This window comes from Dipodomys ordii, unplaced genomic scaffold, assembly GCF_000151885.1.
Source record: "Dipodomys ordii isolate 6190 unplaced genomic scaffold, Dord_2.0 Scaffold52, whole genome shotgun sequence".
In the NCBI taxonomy this organism is placed as follows: domain Eukaryota; kingdom Metazoa; phylum Chordata; class Mammalia; order Rodentia; family Heteromyidae; genus Dipodomys; species Dipodomys ordii.
The window spans coordinates 6,635,595-6,656,705 of NW_012267268.1; the positions used below are offsets into that span (position 1 = coordinate 6,635,595).

The 21,111-nt window shown below is 39.3% G+C and overlaps 1 protein-coding gene across 3 annotated transcripts in view; it reads right to left on the bottom strand.

The window, feature by feature from the left end:
• The window catches only part of Clasp1 (cytoplasmic linker associated protein 1), a 280,309-nt gene that overhangs the window by 130,676 nt on the left and 128,522 nt on the right, over positions 1–21,111 (bottom strand). For all 3 annotated transcript variants that reach the window (XM_013020693.1, XM_013020692.1, XM_013020694.1), the window contains exon 8: positions 15,427–15,494. In XM_013020693.1, coding sequence (XP_012876147.1) covers positions 15,427–15,494 — 68 coding nt within the window. The remainder of the gene's footprint in view (positions 1–15,426; positions 15,495–21,111) is intronic.

The following is a 21,111-nucleotide window of genomic DNA, read 5'->3' on the forward strand; positions in this document are numbered from 1 at the left end:
TTTTAGGAGGTTATTTTGTGCATATGATTCTCCTTCCTTCCTTCCTTCCTTCCTTCCTTCCTTCCTTCCTTCCTTCCTTCCTTCCTTCCGTGTGTGTGTGTGCACGCGCACGTGTGCACATGTCCGCGCATGTGCTCATAATGGGGCTGGGGCTTGGACTTGGGTCCTTGAGCTCTTGCTTGGCTTTTCAACTCAAGGTTGGTGCTCTATCACTTGAGTCACACCTCCACTTCTGACTTTTTGCTAGTTAACTGGAAATAAGAATCTCACAGACTTTTCTGTTGAGGCAGGCAAAATCACAATGCTCAGCTCTCAGCCTCCTGCATGGTTAGGATTTATAGGCATGAGCCACTGGCACCCCGTTACACCTTGTTTCCTTAAGAGATATCTATTTTTTAAAAAAAAGACTGAGCATATCATTAAAAAGAAAAACTGCAATCCAACTGGGTACTAGTGGCTCACACCTGTAATCCTAGTTAATCAGGAGGCTGAGATCTAAGGCTCATGGTTCAAAGCTAGACTGGGCAATAAAAGCCTATTAGATTCTTGTCTCCAACTTAGCCATCTATCCAGAAATGGAGCTATAGCTGTGGCTCAACTAGCAGAGCACTAGCCTTGCACACAAAAGCTCAGGAACAGTGCCCAGACTGGAAGTTAAAGCCCCGGGACCAGCACCAAAACAAAACAAAAAACACCGGCAGTTAAATTTTCACTAATACTGGCAAAGTGGCTGTGTAATAGGTACATTAATTGCTTTTGCCCTTACTTGAGCTGGAGAATTAGCCAAAAGTAGGAGAAAAGCCTGACATCCTTGCCATCACTTCTGAGTATCTATCTTTGCTGACAGTCACCATGGAATCCAAGAAAGACAGGGTTGATCTGATCTCAAGGCAAAATGTAACAAGGCTCCTCAGAATGGACCACCAGCCAGACCTGGTCATTTTATCTGACCAGATTGCTTCCCTCAAGTGGTGACAGTGGTAACTTCTCTGAAACCCTCTGGAAAGAAGCACTATGATAATGATCTGCCAAAATGTATCTGTGACCTTCCTGTAACCAAGACTTAATTAACTACATGTACCTTTTGTCCCATCCCCCTAATTCTTTTCCTAATTCAACTTCAAGCGCATGGCTCATGAAGCACTGGTGGCTCAGCTACTCAGGAGGCTGAGATCTGAGAATCACAGTCTGAAGCCAGCCCTGGCAGGAAAGTCAGTAAGACCCTTATCTCCAATTAACTACTAAAAAAATGTCAGAAGTGGAGCTGTTGTTCAACAGATAGAGTGCTAGCAGCCTTGAACCAAAAAGAGAGAGAGGGAGGGAGGGATCGAGGAGAGAGAGGGAGAGAGAGAGAAAAAGAGAAGAGGGAGAGAGAACATGTGTGTACGCTCAGGGACAACACCCAGGTCCAAGTCCAAGACCCAGGACCACCAGCACACGCGTGAACACACACGCACCAGCACACGTGTGAACACACACACACACACGCACACATGCACACACACACACAAACACACACACACACACACACACACGCACACGCACGCACACACACACACACGGTCAATTTGAAAATAGAGGAGGTAAGGAAACCTGCCTTCTATAAATAATGTAAGCTGAGAACTTAGTGTGTATTCAGCTGAGTAAAGAGTAAGGTGAAGTATTGTACAGAACACATGGGTAAAGCCATTGGGGCAAGGAAAGAAAGGACTAGCTCATGGTAACAAGAAAATAGTAGGAAACTGACACTGTCACTCTATAAATGTACAGATATTTTGATGGGCGTATTCTGACTTGCAGTTTTAATATTCATAGAAAAGGTTTAAGTTCATATTAAGGAAGATAAAGTTAACACATTAATAATTTAAGACTAAAAGTGTATCTCCAGGAGTTGAAGTCTAAAACTTCAACACCTAAGATAATCTATGAAAATCATTTTAACAAGAATCTCAGCCAATAATTCTAGCTATATGGAAGGTATATACAGGGGCAGATCAGGGGATCTTGGTTCAAGACTCCATCTCATTCAACTGCTGGTCACAGTGGTGCACACCTATCATTACCTGTGACATGAGCAAGCACAAGAAGGAGGATGCCTGGACACAGAACGAGACCCTACTTCAAAATTACCAATACAAAAATGGATGAGAGGTATGGCTCAGGTAGTAGAGTATCTTCCTAGCAAGCAAGAGAATTCAATGCTCAGTAACTGGCAAAAAAATAAATAAATAACAATAATCATAGTATATTCTTTCACTGACTAATCAATTCTTTCCTTCTGGCCAGAGTACTGATTTTATCCTTGAACTTTCCCCGGAAGGGTACTGTCTAAACATCAATGTCAGAATCCAAGTCCCACAGACATCAGATCTACATCTTACACTCCTTGGAAATGTCATTTTAATTACTGCAATAACCATCCTGACCCAATTCTTCTTGACAACCACTATGTAGGCACAAAAGCAAGTCAGCTGGAAAAACTAAGAGCCAAATTTGGAAAATGCTTCTGATCGGGATGTTCATATACTTAACAGTGGAAACAACTAGATCTATCTGCCCTGTGTTATAATCCATCTCTGCTCTCATGACCTCATTTAGAATCCTGTTAGCTACAGGTGAATTACCACTCCCTGCACAAGACAAAGAGAAATAACATGGTAATTTAAGACCTATATTCTACTAAGTCCTACTCCTCAATAGCCCCATTTCTACCCCCAAATACAGAACTTGAATTAAACCCATATCCAAACAAAATTCTATGTCCAAATGTCCAAAACTATAGTCATCCATTGTCAACCTACCCTCAAAACCTCAATCTGATGGTTCTCATAACACATGGCTTCATTATCATTTGCCTAGCCAAAGGATGGTATTATATTAACTCCTCTTTTTTCCTTTTTTATTCTATCTGCCATGCTCCCACCCCTACTGGATAGTGCTACCACACTCAGGTCCAGTCATCCTCTCTTTAATTTGCTGGAAACTCAATCACAGACACATCTAATGTAGGCACTGCTTAATCCCAACAAGTTGGCAATCAAGATTAACCACCACATCATGAGCACGTGCTATCCACAAGACTGATGGTGTTGGATCTTGAACATCTGGGCTGAAATGGTGTTGATCTATTTTCTCCATTGTAAAATAAACTTTCATAAAATAAACTTTCCCCTATTTTCTACATTATACAAGAAGTCCCAACCCAGGAGCCAGTGGCTCATGCCTGTAATCCTAGCTACTCAGGAGACTGAGATCTGAGGATCACAGTTCGAAGCCAGCCCTAAAGCCAGCCCGGGCAGGAACGTCTGAGAAACTCTTATCTCCAATAAAACCACTCAGAAGTGGCACAGCGGCTCAAGTGGTAGAGCACCAGCCTTGAGCTGAAGAGCTGAAGGACAGTGTTGAAGCCCAGAGTTCAAGTCCCATGACCGACAAAAAAAAAAAAGTCCCTGTATGCCACCCACACTTGAAAGAGTAGCAGTTGTTGCCTACTGAAGAATGTGGTGTTTATAATACATGTTCCAAAAAAGTGGCACAAGAGATATGCCTTTTATATATTTATTTAATCATTTAAGTACAGATTCATGGGTATTTATTCTGTATTTTGGGCTAAAATCCAGCATAACATCTTTTTGTTGCTTAAAGTAGTCCAATGTTGACACCTTCGATGTCCTTTCAATCAGCCTCTGTCTCTCAGACCCAGCCTGTTAACTTTTTGAGCACCTCCCTGCCTGCTGGCTCTACAAAAATGCATCTGTCTCAGCTTATATAGTTCAAGTCTAGAACCAGCCACTTCCTCAAGGCACCTGGTGATATTGGAGACCAAGACCTGGTAACAGCAATCAGTTTCTTTTAGGAGGTTATTTTGTGCATATGATTCTCCTTCCTTCCTTCCTTCCTTCCTTCCTTCCTTCCTTCCTTCCTTCCTTCCTTCCGTGTGTGTGTGTGCACGCGCACGTGTGCACATGTCCGCGCATGTGCTCATAATGGGGCTGGGGCTTGGACTTGGGTCCTTGAGCTCTTGCTTGGCTTTTCAACTCAAGGTTGGTGCTCTATCACTTGAGTCACACCTCCACTTCTGACTTTTTGCTAGTTAACTGGAAATAAGAATCTCACAGACTTTTCTGTTGAGGCAGGCAAAATCACAATGCTCAGCTCTCAGCCTCCTGCATGGTTAGGATTTATAGGCATGAGCCACTGGCACCCCGTTACACCTTGTTTCCTTAAGAGATATCTATTTTTTAAAAAAAAGACTGAGCATATCATTAAAAAGAAAAACTGCAATCCAACTGGGTACTAGTGGCTCACACCTGTAATCCTAGTTAATCAGGAGGCTGAGATCTAAGGCTCATGGTTCAAAGCTAGACTGGGCAATAAAAGCCTATTAGATTCTTGTCTCCAACTTAGCCATCTATCCAGAAATGGAGCTATAGCTGTGGCTCAACTAGCAGAGCACTAGCCTTGCACACAAAAGCTCAGGAACAGTGCCCAGACTGGAAGTTAAAGCCCCGGGACCAGCACCAAAACAAAACAAAAAACACCGGCAGTTAAATTTTCACTAATACTGGCAAAGTGGCTGTGTAATAGGTACATTAATTGCTTTTGCCCTTACTTGAGCTGGAGAATTAGCCAAAAGTAGGAGAAAAGCCTGACATCCTTGCCATCACTTCTGAGTATCTATCTTTGCTGACAGTCACCATGGAATCCAAGAAAGACAGGGTTGATCTGATCTCAAGGCAAAATGTAACAAGGCTCCTCAGAATGGACCACCAGCCAGACCTGGTCATTTTATCTGACCAGATTGCTTCCCTCAAGTGGTGACAGTGGTAACTTCTCTGAAACCCTCTGGAAAGAAGCACTATGATAATGATCTGCCAAAATGTATCTGTGACCTTCCTGTAACCAAGACTTAATTAACTACATGTACCTTTTGTCCCATCCCCCTAATTCTTTTCCTAATTCAACTTCAAGCGCATGGCTCATGAAGCACTGGTGGCTCAGCTACTCAGGAGGCTGAGATCTGAGAATCACAGTCTGAAGCCAGCCCTGGCAGGAAAGTCAGTAAGACCCTTATCTCCAATTAACTACTAAAAAAATGTCAGAAGTGGAGCTGTTGTTCAACAGATAGAGTGCTAGCAGCCTTGAACCAAAAAGAGAGAGAGGGAGGGAGGGATCGAGGAGAGAGAGGGAGAGAGAGAGAAAAAGAGAAGAGGGAGAGAGAACATGTGTGTACGCTCAGGGACAACACCCAGGTCCAAGTCCAAGACCCAGGACCACCAGCACACGCGTGAACACACACGCACCAGCACACGTGTGAACACACACACACACACGCACACATGCACACACACACACAAACACACACACACACACACACACACATGAAAGCTCTTGTCTGTACTCCAAGATAGCTGAAGATAGGTTGAAATGCTAGTAGCTTGTCCCTTCCTGAATAATCTTGTGCAGCGTAATACATCTCCTTTCTGCCCTTCATTCTAACATGTCTTTATATAGCATACAAGAGTAAGTAGCTAGACTTGACATGGGACCCCTGGAGTTTGAATCTGGGCCCAAAAACTCCAGTTCTACCTTTATCACATAAGATGACCTTTAAATGCCAGGCCAGATGCACTTCACTACCACCTGAGGATCACCTCAATTACAGTTCATGGTAGCATAGGATTGTTTTCCCCAGCTCACACTGGAGGAAACTGAGGCTGACAAACAAGCAGCCTGCTCAGGTTATACACTCCTCCAACAGAAGCTATGCTCCCACTTTAGTCTGAGGGATTCCAGAGTCTACACACATTCATTCCAGCTCCAAAGCCCCTCCCTAAGACACTTGCAATCTAGCCACCTAGTTCAATAGTCCCAAAAACTTCCTAAGAGATTGGTAATCTATTTTTAAATAATTTACCCCAGTCTGCACCAAACTGAGAAAAATAAGAAAAAAAGCTGATAATTTTCTCATAAACCTATATTTGTTTCATTTAAATGACTATTTCATACTGACATTACATTTTTTTCCCCTGGTCATGGAGCCTGAACTCTGGGCCTGGGCACTGTCCCTCAGCTCTTCAGCTCAAGGCTAGTGCTCTACCACTTGAGCCACAGCGCCACTCCTGGATTTTTCTGCTTATGTGGTGCTGAGGAATAGAACCCAGGGCCTCTTGCATGCTAGGCAAGCACTCTTCCACTGAGCCACCTTCCCTGATGTTAATACATTCTTGTTTTATGAAATGATGGTAATAGATAAGTTGGGTTTTCATTTCACTACTATATTTGCTAAAGTTAAAGTTAACTATCCTATAATGAGTTTCCTTTACACACTGATTTTTTTTATAAGTTAACTATCCACAAAGAAATGGCCTACAATGAAAATCCCAGTTTTCCAGCATGTTGCACAAGCCCCTGACCATCTGATTCACACAGTCTCCTCTAATGATAGCCCAAAGTGTTAAGGGTACCATGTTATTATTTCCTGTCCCAAGATCTCCCCTCCACTCTCCTGATCCTCTTGCCTCTATCTCTACCTCTAAGTGCTGGGAGTGCACATATGTCCCATCAAGCTAGTAATATATCTTTCAATGCTCTCATCTTCTTATAATTTCATACAGCAACTGTTGAAAATGGTACAATTTCTGAATCAGAAGCAAACTAACTCCAGGATTGACCACAAAGGTACAGAGGCTGCATCCTATTTAGCAGAATGGCTTGCAGGGACTGACTGGTCTAAGACAGAAAAGTGCATGAATTCCCTTCTCTATCCTGGCACCACCTCTATTACAGAAAACCTGAAACCTTCAGGCTTACTTCTCATGGAGCTGCTTTGTTACAAGGATCATAAAACAGAAGCAAACAAATGCAGACATGCTCTAAAAATGTTAAACTGAACTCCACACAGGGAGCGTAGCTGACGTCTGAAGACCACATCAATGGATCTTTTATTAACCATGGATTGATAAAAGCATCACACTACAAGGAGCAGCTGTTTTCTCCATTATCTATAATACTTGCAGCTACTTATAGTAGACCATTACCAAAGCATCTTAGCCTGCATCTCAGGTACAGGGACTAAAAGGGTTTTTTGAAAGGAAAACACCAAGCAAAAGATCCACAATACTCAAACCAAACTCAGATCCACAATACTTTCTCCCTTAACAGCAGATTCTGATACCATTTTCCCCTACTGTTTAAAAAGACTACCAAAAATACAACCTAAGACAAATGCTACATATATAGGTAACAAACTCATTCTCGAATGAAAGGGTAGATTTTCTTCAGAGCATGAATTATTTAATGTTCCTACTAAGTATTGATTTCCTACAGTACCTTACCCCGAAAATAGAATGCAAACAAAACTATCACTGTATACATTAAATGCTCTATTTAAGGACATAAGCAGAATTGTGGTATTTTCAAACTGGCCATTTTCAGCTAAATTTTCAACTTTATTTCAGCCAAACCATAACTTTGATTCTAGCCAAACAAATTTAGTGAAAAGATAAAAGACACACACACTCAATGATTGGTGATGCTATAAGCCTAAGACAAAAGTGCTGTATATATGCCCACACTGGTCTTCCACAGAGGGAGAGAAACGAACACTTGTTACTGTGCACAATTCATTCTGAATAATACCTGCTTCAGTCAAAGGGTTTGTAAATGTCCTTCAGTGACAACAAATTAAGAATCTGCCAGGGTAGGCATATTGCCTCCTTTCTGCCCTCCCACCCCCAGGGACGACAAGACAGAATGGAAGTGGTGAATGAACACAGCATAGATCACACAGAGGCTGCCTAAGTCACTTTATGATACACAAGCCTTCTCAGGGGAAGACTGAAGGATAATTAGTAAGATATGTTGTGAACAAGTAGCTTTTTCTTTCTACTCTTGCTCCTTTGAAAAGGAAGGAAAAAATGTAAAACAATGGTTCTTAGCAGCAACATCCTTTCCTGGCTATGGCTTATATGTATATTTCTTCTAAATTCTACTGGTGAAACAAAGAAATTTCTAGCCAGTGGATTCCTTTTCAAGCACCTTATGCTAAATAATAAATGAAAATTTATTTTCATAACCCACACACTGAACGTAAAAGAACAGAAAACATTAAAAGCACATGAAAGAAACAAGCTGATGAAAATATATCTAACCTCTACTTTCTGTGCCTCTTTCCTTGCTTCTAGTTTATGAAGGTTATTAACATTAAGCTTAAGTGTCTGTGGGGTACATACTTTTTTCTCAACTAAATGCAAATAACTATTTTCTTATGTTTCATTGTGGTATCAGCCACCAAAGCAATTATAAAATATTCTAAGTACTTTATTTACTTCCTAGTCAAGCAGCAATCATCATAAACATTTTCTAGAACATCTGAGAATAACCTACCTTTCCCAGTAGTCATGATTGTCAGTAAGCGTGTTACCAAATAAAAACACTGCTCTGAAGCTCTATAGACTCACAGTAACTTAAGCATCAGCAAACTCTCCACCCACAGCTTCTTCAGTAAAAGCTAGCACCAATCACAACTACCACCCCATGCCAAAATAAAAGCCTAGACTGTACATAACAGATTCTTCAAACCAGGCAGGGGCGGATCCAACATTACTCATGTTGGAGAGTCATCTTTAAAACTACTATTTATAAACAAATTAAACCAACTGATGTTCCCATCAAGAAACAGAATATTCCTAACATAAATTGTAAATTAGAAAAATAACATGAAGCACTCTTATTTCCACATTGAACATAGGCTGTCCGTTGCAGCTTATGCTACTTAAGCTGTATCAAACAGTCTGTTCCAGGCTATTTTGGGTGGGCTTCTCCTTAGCACAGCTCAACACATTTGCCAGCCCTGCCAACACCTTTTCCCTGTATATATGACTATGGAAACACTGTCTTAAAACACTGAGCCACAATCCCAAACCTTACAGGGTGCAGAGTCTACTAAAAAAAAAACAACAAAAAACAACAACAACAACAAAAAAAAAAAAACGCAGGGGGAAGGATGGGGACTCATTAAGGGCACCTGATCCACATATTCATAAGCAGTGCTTTTAAAGACTACTGTCAATAATAATGGCTTGACTTAATAAAGGCTTGTCTTTAAATGAATGTTTGTCCTGGCTACACCTCATAATATTTCAGACCTTACCTAAACCAATTTATCACTGTTCCATTTGCTTTCAGACTTGCAGAATTTATCATGTCCAATATAGTTGAATTCTCTGTTTCTTTCATGTTATCATATTTTTAGTGTAAAAACAAAAGGCAAGATGTCTATTGGCAACTAATATGTCTTTCCTCATAACATGTTAGCTTGCTTAAAGACACTCAAATACATGTGTATTTTTCAACCAAATTAATGTCCATAGCCTCACTTCAATCAAATACAATTATAGATCATTAAGCGGTTGTACATAAAGGACACTGACTAGTCCATAATTACTGGCTCTTTCATTCTGAAAATCCAATTCTCCCAACAGCATAAGCACATCTGCATGATTTAAAAACTTACATAGAAAATAATTTGCTTTTGGAAACCCATGGAGAGAAAAACTGTAATTTTTGCTTCAAAGGGTTTACTAATTATATGGGGATGGGAAAAAGAAAAAGAGGCATCTATACAACAACATATTTTTAACTCTCATATTCTTGCCATTCAACACTGAAAGGTAACCTAGCAACAGGGAGGAATCATACAAAGATGAAGTATTCTGTTCAGATAGGAAGTCCACTTTACATTGCTTCTTCATTGCTGGTTCTAGCCACAATTCTACTGCACTTAAAAGAAAGGTCCATGGATTTTATTATAAGAATTATCCACTAAACTTTATAGAACATAATTTAGAATATGTCAAGAAATAGTTCTGGATGAAGCATCTTTATTCCTCAAAAGTACTGCTATATTAATAATATCCTCAATTTAGCACAAATCTAAGTTTTCATTTCTGACTTCAAAGGAGCATTATTACTCACAAAAAGATAAATTGATTTTCATCAAAATTTTTAACTTTTGTATACTAAAAGACATTATGAGCCACCAAGAAGACAACCATGGAATATGAAAAACATATTTGCAATCACATATTTGCTAAGAATCTCATATCCTGAAGATATAAAGATTTTGTACAGCTTATCAACAAAAAGACAACCTAGCTCAGTGGTAGAACACTTGCCTCATAAGCACAAAGCCCTGAGTTCAAACTCCAGTACCCAGTGCTGTCAAAAAAAAAAAAAGAGAAAAAATGTATATTACATTTACACACACACACACACACACACACACACACACACACACACACACCAGGCACAGCTGTCTTACACCTGTAATCCTAACTATTCAAGAGACTGAGATCTAAGGATCACAATTGAATCTAACTGGGGGGCAGGAAAGGCTCCAATAACTACCCAAAAAAAGCCAGACGTGCAGCTATGGCTCAAGTAGCCCTGAACAAAATAAACAAAATAAATAATAAATTAATAAATTAATAACAAAATAAACCACACACAGAGAAACCAAGATTGTATGATTTCTCTCAGTGGTAGATAGAATGTACCTATAAATCTGAAAGTAAACAGGCTGAGTAGTATACAAGCAGTTATAATAAATGCTATGGATTATGATAAATGCTATGGAGAGCTTAAATAGTACAATGTTTAAGAAAGACTAAGTCTATGCCCAACAAAATAAGCACCAAGAAATGGGCAAAGTACTTACAAGGGGTAGTGGGGCCAAGAGGAGAGAGAGGTAGGCAATGAAGGTGGGGAGAGTGGGGGTGTTAATGCAATCAAGAATTAATTGTACGTCTGGGAAGGTGGCTCAGTGGTAGAGCGCTTGCCTTGCATGCCTGAGGCCCTGGGTTCGATTCCTCAGCACCACGTAAACAAAAAGAAAAGAGCCGGAAGTGGCGCTGTGGGTCAAGTGGTAGAGCACTAGCCTTGAGCTGAAGAGCTGAGGGACAGCGCCCAGGCCCAGAATTCAGGCCCCACAACCGGACCCAAAAAAAAAAAAAAAAGAAGAATTAATTGTCTATACCACAAAATTGAGAAATGTAAGGAAAGGGCTGGTTAAAGGAGGATGAGATTGTTGAAGGGGATGACACAGATCAAGATGCATTTGTATTCACACACTTCTTTGTTAAATTATACCTTCCTTATACAACTACTTAAAAGATAATTGAAAACAACAAAACCTTTCAGGGACAGTGCCCAGGCTCTAAGTTCAAGCCCCAGGACCAGCACCAAATTAAATAAACATTTTTTTTCTACCTGGGGCTTGAACTCAGGGCCCAGGCACTACTTCTGAACTTTTTTGCCCAAGGTTAGTACTCTACCACTTAACCACAGCTCCACTTCCGTCTGGGGATGGGAGGAGGGCAGAAGCTTAACTGAAGATAAGAATTTCATAGACTTTTCTGCCTGGGCTGGCTTTGAACCACAATCCTCAGATTTCAGCCTCCTAAGTAGCTATAATTACAGATGTGAGCCACCAGTGCCCCGTCTTTTTTTAGGGGGAGGGGGTGTGTTTTGTAATTGGCACTACTGGGGTTTGGACTCAAGGCCTTGCACTTATGCAGGCACTCTTCCACTTCAGTCACATCAACTCACATCACAGCTTTTTTTTTTTTTGGGGGGGGGGGTCCGGTCGTGGGGCCTGAACTCTGGGCCTGGGCACTGTCCCTCAGCTCTTCAGCTCAAGGCTAGCGCTCTACCACTTGAGCCATAATGCCACTTCCGGCTTTTTTCTTTTTTGCTTATGTGGTGCTGAGGAATTGAACCCAGGCATGCAAGGCAAGCGCTCTACCACTGAGCCACCTTCCCAGCCCTTGTGCTTTATTTTTAAAGTAGGTTATAGCATTGGTTGGGGAAGGTGGGAAGGCTTGAATTCAGGGCCTGGGTGCTATCCCTCGGCCTTTTTTTTTTCTAGCTAGCATTTCTACCACTTGAACCACACCTCATTACAGCTTTTCAGTGGTTAATTATAGATTAGAGTCTCATGGAGGGTGGGTTTTGCCCAGGCTAACTTAGAACCATGATCCTCAGATCTCAGCCTTCTGAGTAGCTAGGATTACAGGCATAAACCACTGGCACCTGGCAGGTTGTCAATTTGGAAGCACTTAACCCAGCACTCACCAGACTAGTAGACTGAAATAATCTTTCACAGTGGATAGTCTATAGCACTGTAAAATACTGATCTTTACTGTTTAATCAGTTTATTTTCTGATTCGTTCATTTATTCATATACTCTCAATTGGCTTTTTCACTCAAGGCTGGCATTCTACCACTTGAGCCACCCCTCCACTTCTGACTTTTTCCAGTTCATTAGAAATAAAGAGTCCCAAGAGTCTAATAGACTATATTCTGCCTAGCCTGGCATCAAACCTCAATCCTTAGATCCTGAGTAGCTAGGATTACAGGCATGAGCCACCAACTCTTGGCCAATCTGTTTTGTGTATAGTATGTATATATTTGAATAATATGTATACTGTATAATTATTTTGTGTAATATGTACATATTTATATAGTGTTGTATATATGTATAACCTAAGTTATTTTGTTATCCTGTTTTTATAAATCAGATAAAATTATAAAAGAAGCTTCTGATAGTAGGTGATTTCTGCATATGTGCATATATTGTCCAAATAAAAATACTAAATCATAAGGATTGAAAATTTTTTTTAAGCACAGGTTAAAAACAGCAGGTGGAACTCAGCTGCATGTGGCAATGTGAGGAAAGACATTGCCTTTGTAGTACCAATGCTCCTTTCCCACATCAACATATAATTAATGTAATGATGCACATCTTTTCCTTCTCTTTAGAAACAAATGGGAATTATAAATTTTCTTCTCTGTTCTTAGAAGACAATGAAAATAGCGTGGGCTTTCTCAGAGGCTATTGCTTGTAAAACTCCATAGAAACACACCTGCTCTATAACTGACACTCATTTTCTATTTCCCTGCTTCTATTAAAAATTGAGATAATCAGGCTCTTTCTTGATCCTCACTCTGATAAGGTGGCCACTGGCAACTGCCAACTACTGGTCCACTAAACTTCTGATGGACAGAAATAAAGCAAGCCTAGGTTCTGATGATCACCACAACTGGGGAAGAACTTCATGGGGCTCATTATCCTATTCTACCCACTTTAATTCATACTTGAGGTTTTACAAATAAATCACAAAGTAGCGGTCAAAGGCTCTCTACATGTAGAAACCATCATCACCCGGCCAAGCTTTAGAGGCTCAACCTGCTCAGACTTCCGAAAAATGAGAACCTTAAACACATGGAAAGGACAGGGCAGGGAATATTTAAATGCTGCTTTACACTGTCCTGGGAGAAGAAAAAGAGAGGACAAGAGAAAGCCTTCCAGTCTGAGTCTCTTGTCACCATAGTAGTTTTCATTCAAAAGTAGGTGCTCATTCTGGCAAACTCCATCAAAGTATGAATCCATCATTTCCCAAAGACAAATTTGTGCTGAACACATATATTAGGAACCAATGAGCCTTCTGGGGAACACTTCATATCCATACACACGTATACAAACACATACAAACTATGTGGGTAAAATAAATATTTAAGGAAACTTGGAGGTAATGTTTTCAATTATGCATTAAGAATAAAATGTTGCTACAACATGGCTGATGTCACATGACTTTGGTATTCCAGGTGTTTAAATTGTAGTTGTCATGTTCAGTAAAACCCACAAAGCAATACATATACATATTCTTCCAGGCAGAGCCCCATGGTAGATTCTGTTTCAGTGACAGTAAAGGTAACAAAACACAAACTTGCTTCTTGTCACTACTTCTACTTCTTGGTGTCAAGAATTCTTATACTGAGAAGCCACACAAACTACACAAATACATACCCCAAAGTTAAAGTATGTGCAGCAGATTAATGCAGGTGGTGCTATCCCAGATACACATCAACCCCACTCATAAGAGACTCAAGACTTAAGATGTTAAGAGTTCTGGACCCATTTCTGCCAAAGACAGAATCTTAAAAGTACATATGAATGAGTTACAAAGTACATAAATGAGTTACAAAGCTTCAAGAAAGCAGACTGCAAGAAAATATGGGGAAATTATCAGTGAGTTTGTTGATACTAGCACAGTTATAGTAAATTATATTTTCTTATATTGTTTATATTTTAATAGCCATATGAAGAGGATTTGTGGGAGTTAATAAAAGCAATTTAGTCATTTTGAGTGAGTTATAGGAAACATTCTGTCCAAAGATTGATTCCTTTAGAGTAAGAATAATGGTAAATATACTCAGGAGGGTGAGTCAAAGACCTGGATTCTGCAGCCTGCTCTCCCTCATGCACAAAGCATGCAAATATTTTCTACAACCTCGATATTCAAAATCTGAAGGCTGTGCTATAATCTACACAGCTTATAACTCAAACATCTAGGATGCAATGATATAGCCACAGTTTAAAGTTTCTTGCTGGAATCTGATAACTTTCATTCTTATAATAATCACTCTGATCTTTTCCCTCCCTTTTTGGAATGAGAATTACCCACTCATCCTCAAATATCACAAAGTACAGTGAAAACAACAGGCTACAATTTTATCATGGCACTTGAGATGTTAGACACACATGGACTTGGAATTTGAGGCCAGTCTGGGATATAGACAAGTGTCCCAAGGAAAAAAAAACCAACAACAACACAAAAAAGGTACAACTTATCAAGCAGTATAAGCAAAGAATGCTCCTTGAATCACTGGATATGCTATTCTGGATGGCCTCTGAACTGTAGGGAAGCTAAAGCAGATGTGGGGGTGGAGTGAGTAAAAGGATAATGATACTTGGGTATCATAGAAGAAGGAATCATAGGCTTACAGATATTAAGAATGTTCAAGGTTAGCAGGTAGGCCAATGTAGTAGGGAGAGAGAACTTTCAGAAAGAACACTATGACATCAGAATACTGACCTACACCAGATCACAAAGAACCTGGTGGGCAATGGAGAGCACTGAATTGTGGTCTGGGTATGGATTTGGGACAGAGGATTAACAGTGCCTGATTTACATTCTACAAGGATTACTCTGGTGCCATGTGAAAACAGACAGTAAACACGAGAAAGGAAGAGCAGCAAGAATCCTGGTTGAGAGGCTCTGAGGAAAACCCAGGTAAAATACCATGAGGCCTGTATCATGAACACACTAGCAGTGATGAAAATTCAGGACACATATCAAAACTAAAGTCAACAGGATTAGTAATGGATTCAACATAGTCTATGAAACAAAGTCAGTAGTAATTCTATAGTTTCTAGCCTAGGAAAGAGGGTGAATAAAGGTTAAGTTTTAAGACCTAGAAAGCCATTCTAAAGTATCCGAACAGCTGTTCAAGAAATAGCATACACATTTTACTGACATAAAACTGGAAAAAGCAGAAATAGAGTCTCATTTTTCTACTTACCATTTGCAGACTGTATCATGTTTCCAGATTTTTGGACTTCATCAAATTTTGTAAAAATGACATTCAACCTGGATGAAAATGAATATGCATTGTAAACATATGTGAAAATGTCAAAATGAAGTCTCCTCTTATACAATTCATGTATGCTAATATGTTTTAAAAAGGAGAGATAAACTATTAAATACCATTACTAAAAATTATTAAACACTAAATGAAATTGAGTCCCCACTCCCCAAAAAAGCGCTTACCATTGAGACAACCCCACTTAATATAATCAGTAACTACTACACAAGCAACAACTACTACTGAACACCTAGTACAGGTCCAGCTCTGGAGAAAAGGCTCTGGAAAGGCTGCTATCAGCCCTTTCTGCAGATTAGGAAGTCATCACCCTGTGCCCTTCTTAAGGGCACAGTAGAAGGTAAAGATTCTAGCCCTGACAAATCAAGGATCCCCATCCTAACAAATACTCAATGTAACTCTTCTACAAAAAAATTTAAAAAAATCATTATAAAAAGTAGATTCCCCCTGATCTTTCTAAGCATATTGACAGTTAACTGTGGATAAAACTTTTCAAATGCACTAATCTCACACTACAAGGTTTTTCTGTGGCATACTTAATTCAAAATGCTAGAAATAATTTCTCTAGAAACAAATGTTATGACTGTATAATCTTCAGCTTAAAAACTGCATGACAGTCACTTTCTATTAATGGATCATTTTTTCTTGTCATCTAAGTTGAAGTGAAACTCCTTAGCCATTTAAAACAGGAGAGGAAAGGTTGGGAGCATAATGTTACCTTGAAGAGAGAATTGAGTTTCCCCAGCAAACCACAGGTTCCTTGGAATAAGTGGAAACATTGGGATTCCAAAGCAAAGTAGTTGGTATTCAAACTGCTGCCATTCAATCGCAAGACCAGACTGGTCATTTAAAACTTTCTTCCCCACTGTCCTGCACTAGTCATTTCACACACATTCTTCTTCTCAAACTTTGCTTCTCAGCTCCTGAGAGCTGAGACGGGAGCCATATTCTTTAGGTGTAACAAGCACTGTGTCATGCCCAGCATCACTCCGTACAGTTCTTCCACAGTTTACAGAGCAGGGACCTGACCCTGTCCTAGACTTCACTCTGGAATGCTTTAGGTACTTCACACATTTTGTTTCTAGATCAATTAATTACTTATTCATTCAACAATACTTGAGTGTCTGTTCTGTGCCTATCTCAAAGTTACCTAAACGCTGGATTTCAAAGACTAACACTCTGAGCAAATTCTAAGCAACAGAGCAGATACAAATATGGAGCAACACAAATGAAAGGGATGAACCAGGTTGATACTCTGCTTCCTACATCTTTCCATCTCAGCCCAGAAATAGCCTAAAACTCTTTCTCAAAACTGCCCCAGGGAAACACTACCAACATAAAAATATCTCAGGACCAGATATGAGTACCACAATCACTCACAGTCAAACCAGATGGTTACTGAAGATCTGCAAAGATGCCTTAGAAGCAATTTCTTAAGATGTTTCCATCACTTTTCCCCTAATGTAACAAAGATCCCCAGTGGCTTGGCAAACCCATACTGAATATCACTACACAGGTCCTGGGCATGCCTTGACAGGCATCACTTTATTGTGTCACAACCACACCCTCTGAGGTGAGCAAACCTGCAAGTTTGTAAGTGAGGGTCTTGGTCCCTGACATTACTGGAAGGGGATGTTTCTTCTTTTTGGAAGGGGATCTTTCTTCTTTTTTCTGGGAGAGCATTCCTAATTCGAAGTGACATTTGTAAAAGAATCTACTGGCTATCAGTGGTAAGGTCTATTCACTGTAGCCACAGCCACAACCCGGCAGGCTGAAACAATCAGGTACAAGAACAGCTGAAGAAGTCACTGCTATTGGCATGTTTACACTCTTATCTCACCAACTCCTTCATTGTCTTAATTTGGGGCTTAACAATGTGCCTAAAAGAACTATCAAGGTCACCACCTCAAGAGATCCCTACCTTAGCTTTGCAAAAAAAAAAAAAGTAGGAAAAGAGGCACTGACTTTTGTCAACTTCCTCTGAGTGTGGCCATCAATTCAAGGTGCATCTTTTCGAAACAATACTCTTGCACAATTCTAAAAGTGAGCTTTATACATGTTTTGTGTGTGTGTGTGTGTGTGTGAAAATACCGTACAGAGGGGTTACAATTACATGGGCAAGGTAATGAGTACATTTCTTATCAAACATTGTTGCCTCCTCCTTTGTTTCCCCTTCCCATCTCCCCCCCCCCCCCGCCAAGTTTTAAAGTTCGTTTTTTGACATAACGTCTTGTACATCTCATTGTTAAGAATACTGGGAACATAATGATTATCCTGTAAAGCCATCAATTGTTTTTCTTTTATTTCAAATATTTAGGTTTCAATTTTTTCATGGGCTGGAGGTAAGGTTCAGGGGCAACATGCCAGCCTAATACTTGACCTCCCACATATGATTCAACATAAAACTGATATCATTTTCCTCTAGTTTTTCCAAATTTGATTTTTACATTCTTTTGCATTTGAATTTTATGTTAAATACTTCAACCTATATGGGGTTTATTTTACTATAAGATCTAGGTTTTATTAATCCTTCCTATACATTTTTAAATAATTCCCTATTCTAGTAATCTCACCATCAACAAACTCCATCCAAACACTCAAAGATCCTAATCAGCTTTTCAAATGAGTAGTAAGAAATACAAGATAGATGAACAGAATTCTTGTCCGGCACAATGGAATACAACTATGATCCCAGCACTCATGAGACTGAGAAAGAGAATTACAAATTCAGAGCCAGTTTGAGGTATTCAACAAGATTATTATCTTAAAAATAACCAGATATACCCAAAAACACTAACTTAGAAGCAGGAAACACTTTGAAAACAAAAGTTTAAAAGTGCTATCCTTAATATTTCTAAAGAGTTAAGAGGAAATATTATGATCCTAAAGCAAACAGGAAAGAAGCCTGGAATCACAGAATGAGGACCTCTGAATACCTGTTGTTCCAAAAAAAGTAAAGGGAACACTGGCAATATCAGCTTTTTCAAAACGTAAGAAGTTGGACAAAGGCTTGCAACAATTTGGGGATTATTTCTTTTAGAAAATAGGGTGATATCAACCAGTTTTTCATTGTTTGAATGTGTCCTGTTTCTGTATGTAACTGAACAATAGAAAATTCCTCAATCTCACAAGCATGGTAGTTTGAAAATTAGCAGCCTGGCAGCAGCCACTGTGAAAGACAGTGAACAAGTCTGGATCTCCCTAAACCCTCACTCTACCATTCCTATAACTCCATTCCCAAGTTTGTCTTTACCTGGCCTGAATCACCACTAAAAAATGAGCAACTATTATTCAATAAGGTAGGAAGACTGAGATGGTAACACCACCATCACAAAGAAGCTGCCTAAAAACTTAAAAAGGAGAAGCTGGAGAATGGTGTCCACAAGTAATTTTTAAAGCAATGATATCTTCATGAGAGTCTAAAAGGCCATACCCACATTCAAGGCTACATTCATTCCATGAAAGAGTGAAGAACGCACAAATGTCTCCTGTCTGGCTGACACTGAGATTCTGTACAAGTCAGGAAAGAGCCAAGAAGGCACAAATATCTCATATCTGGCTGACACTGAGATTCTGTATAAGTAGGAAGCAGAAAGGGAAGGCAAGGATGTAATCTACCTGTCAGAGCAAAGAAAGAAAGCCCTACATACTTCTGAGAACCAGTCAACAAAGGCTGAGAAACTTATTGGTTTAAAACACTTCAGAAAATCTGTTTAATCACATAATGACTAGACAACCAAACAAACTTCAGAACCCACATACAACAAAGAAAACCCTTACCATAATTATTCATGAAAGTCACTCAACAATGAGCAATATAAACAACAAAAAATGAGAAGCCTGTGCCTCTATTTCCAAGAGAAAGAGAAACATAAAGAAGAAAATAGTCAACAGAAATTGTCTATAAGAAAGCCCAGATGGGCTGGGAAGGTGGCTCAGTGGTAGAGCACTTGCCTTGCATGTATGAGGCCCTGGGTTCGATTCCTCAGCACCACATAAGCAGAAAAAAAAAGCCAGAGGTGGTGCTGTGGCTCAAGTGGTAGAGCGCTAGCCTTGAGCTGAAAAGCTGAGGGACAGCGCCCAGGCCCAGAGTTCAGGCCCCACGACCAGACCCCCCCCCAAAAAAAAAGCCCAGGTGTAGGACTAACTCAATGAAGACATGAAGTAAACTATTACAAATACATTGAAATATTTCTAAAGGTAATCATTTCTAAAGAAATAAAGCAAAATATAAAAACAATATCTTACCAAATGGAAAATACCAGTGAAGAGATAGAAAGCATTTAAAAATGAAGAAACATTGGAAAATTAAAGTACATTTACTGAAAAACAATACAAGTTTCCAGCAGCATATGTGAAGATATTCTGTCTGAGAAACATAAGAAAATAAATAACAGAAATTGAGAAGAAACTAAAAGATCCTCTTACAATACCAAACAACAACAACAACATACATATAAAAGAAATCTCAACAAAGAAAGAAAAGCCTGGAAAGTACATATGAAGAAATAATAACCAAAATCCTTATAAATTTTAGATAAAACATGAACATATTTAATAAGCAAATTTGCAAGTAAAATAAAGTGATCATAACTGTTTAGATGGGATTTTTTAATACAAAATGACAAATGTTTCTTAAACTGGAAAAGTTAAATCAACCAACCAAATGGAATAAATAATAAGCATCTAAGTAAAATAAATAAAATATAGAGAAAAATATTCGGAAAAAGTTTTAAACTTCAATTTAACTCTTGGGAAAAAAAATCAAAACTAAAATCTTTATTAGTAAACCTAGACTGTCCGGAAATGAAAGAAAACTCCTATGAATGAAATTTTAAACAGGGAGAGGGAAAAACAATATTGACCTTAAAAAAGTAAAAAAGGATTACAAGAGGATACTTTGAACAATTATGTAAATAAAATTAGGTAACCATGATGAGTAAATTTCTTGACAGATACAATTATCAAAAGAGATTCAAGGAAGTGGAGCTGTGGCTCACATTGGTTGAGTGCTAGCTTTGAGCAAAAGCTCAGGGATAATGCCTAGGGCCTGAGTTCAAGCCCCCAGGACAGCACAAAAACAAAACAAAGTGAATTAAACAGTTCTGCATGGTGGCACATGTCTGCAATCTTAAGTACTATGACCAAATGGTTTTCGATAGAAACAAAAAAAGTCACATAATCTCAACAGATGCAGAAAAAGAACTTGATAATACCAACATGGGTGAAGCTCTGGATTAATTCTCCAATCTCCACCAACATTTTTTTTGTATCTCAACAAACTAAACATAGGAATTTCTGCAACTGCATAAATGCATAAACAACAACAAAATCACCCACAGATAACATCATAGCGAATGATATATAAGTGAAGGCCTTGCCTCTAAAATCAAGACTAGAAGAGTGATGTTCATTCTCAATACTTACATTCACTAGATGTTCTTGGAGAAGAAAGGAGAAAGGGAGAGAGGAAGGAAAGGAAGGAGAAAGGAAAGGAAGGAGAGAAGAAGAAAGAAAGAGGGAGGGAGGGAGGGAGGGAGGGGAGGAAGGAAGGAAGGAAGGAAGGAAGGAAGGAAGGAAGGAAGGAAGGAAGGAAGGAAGGAA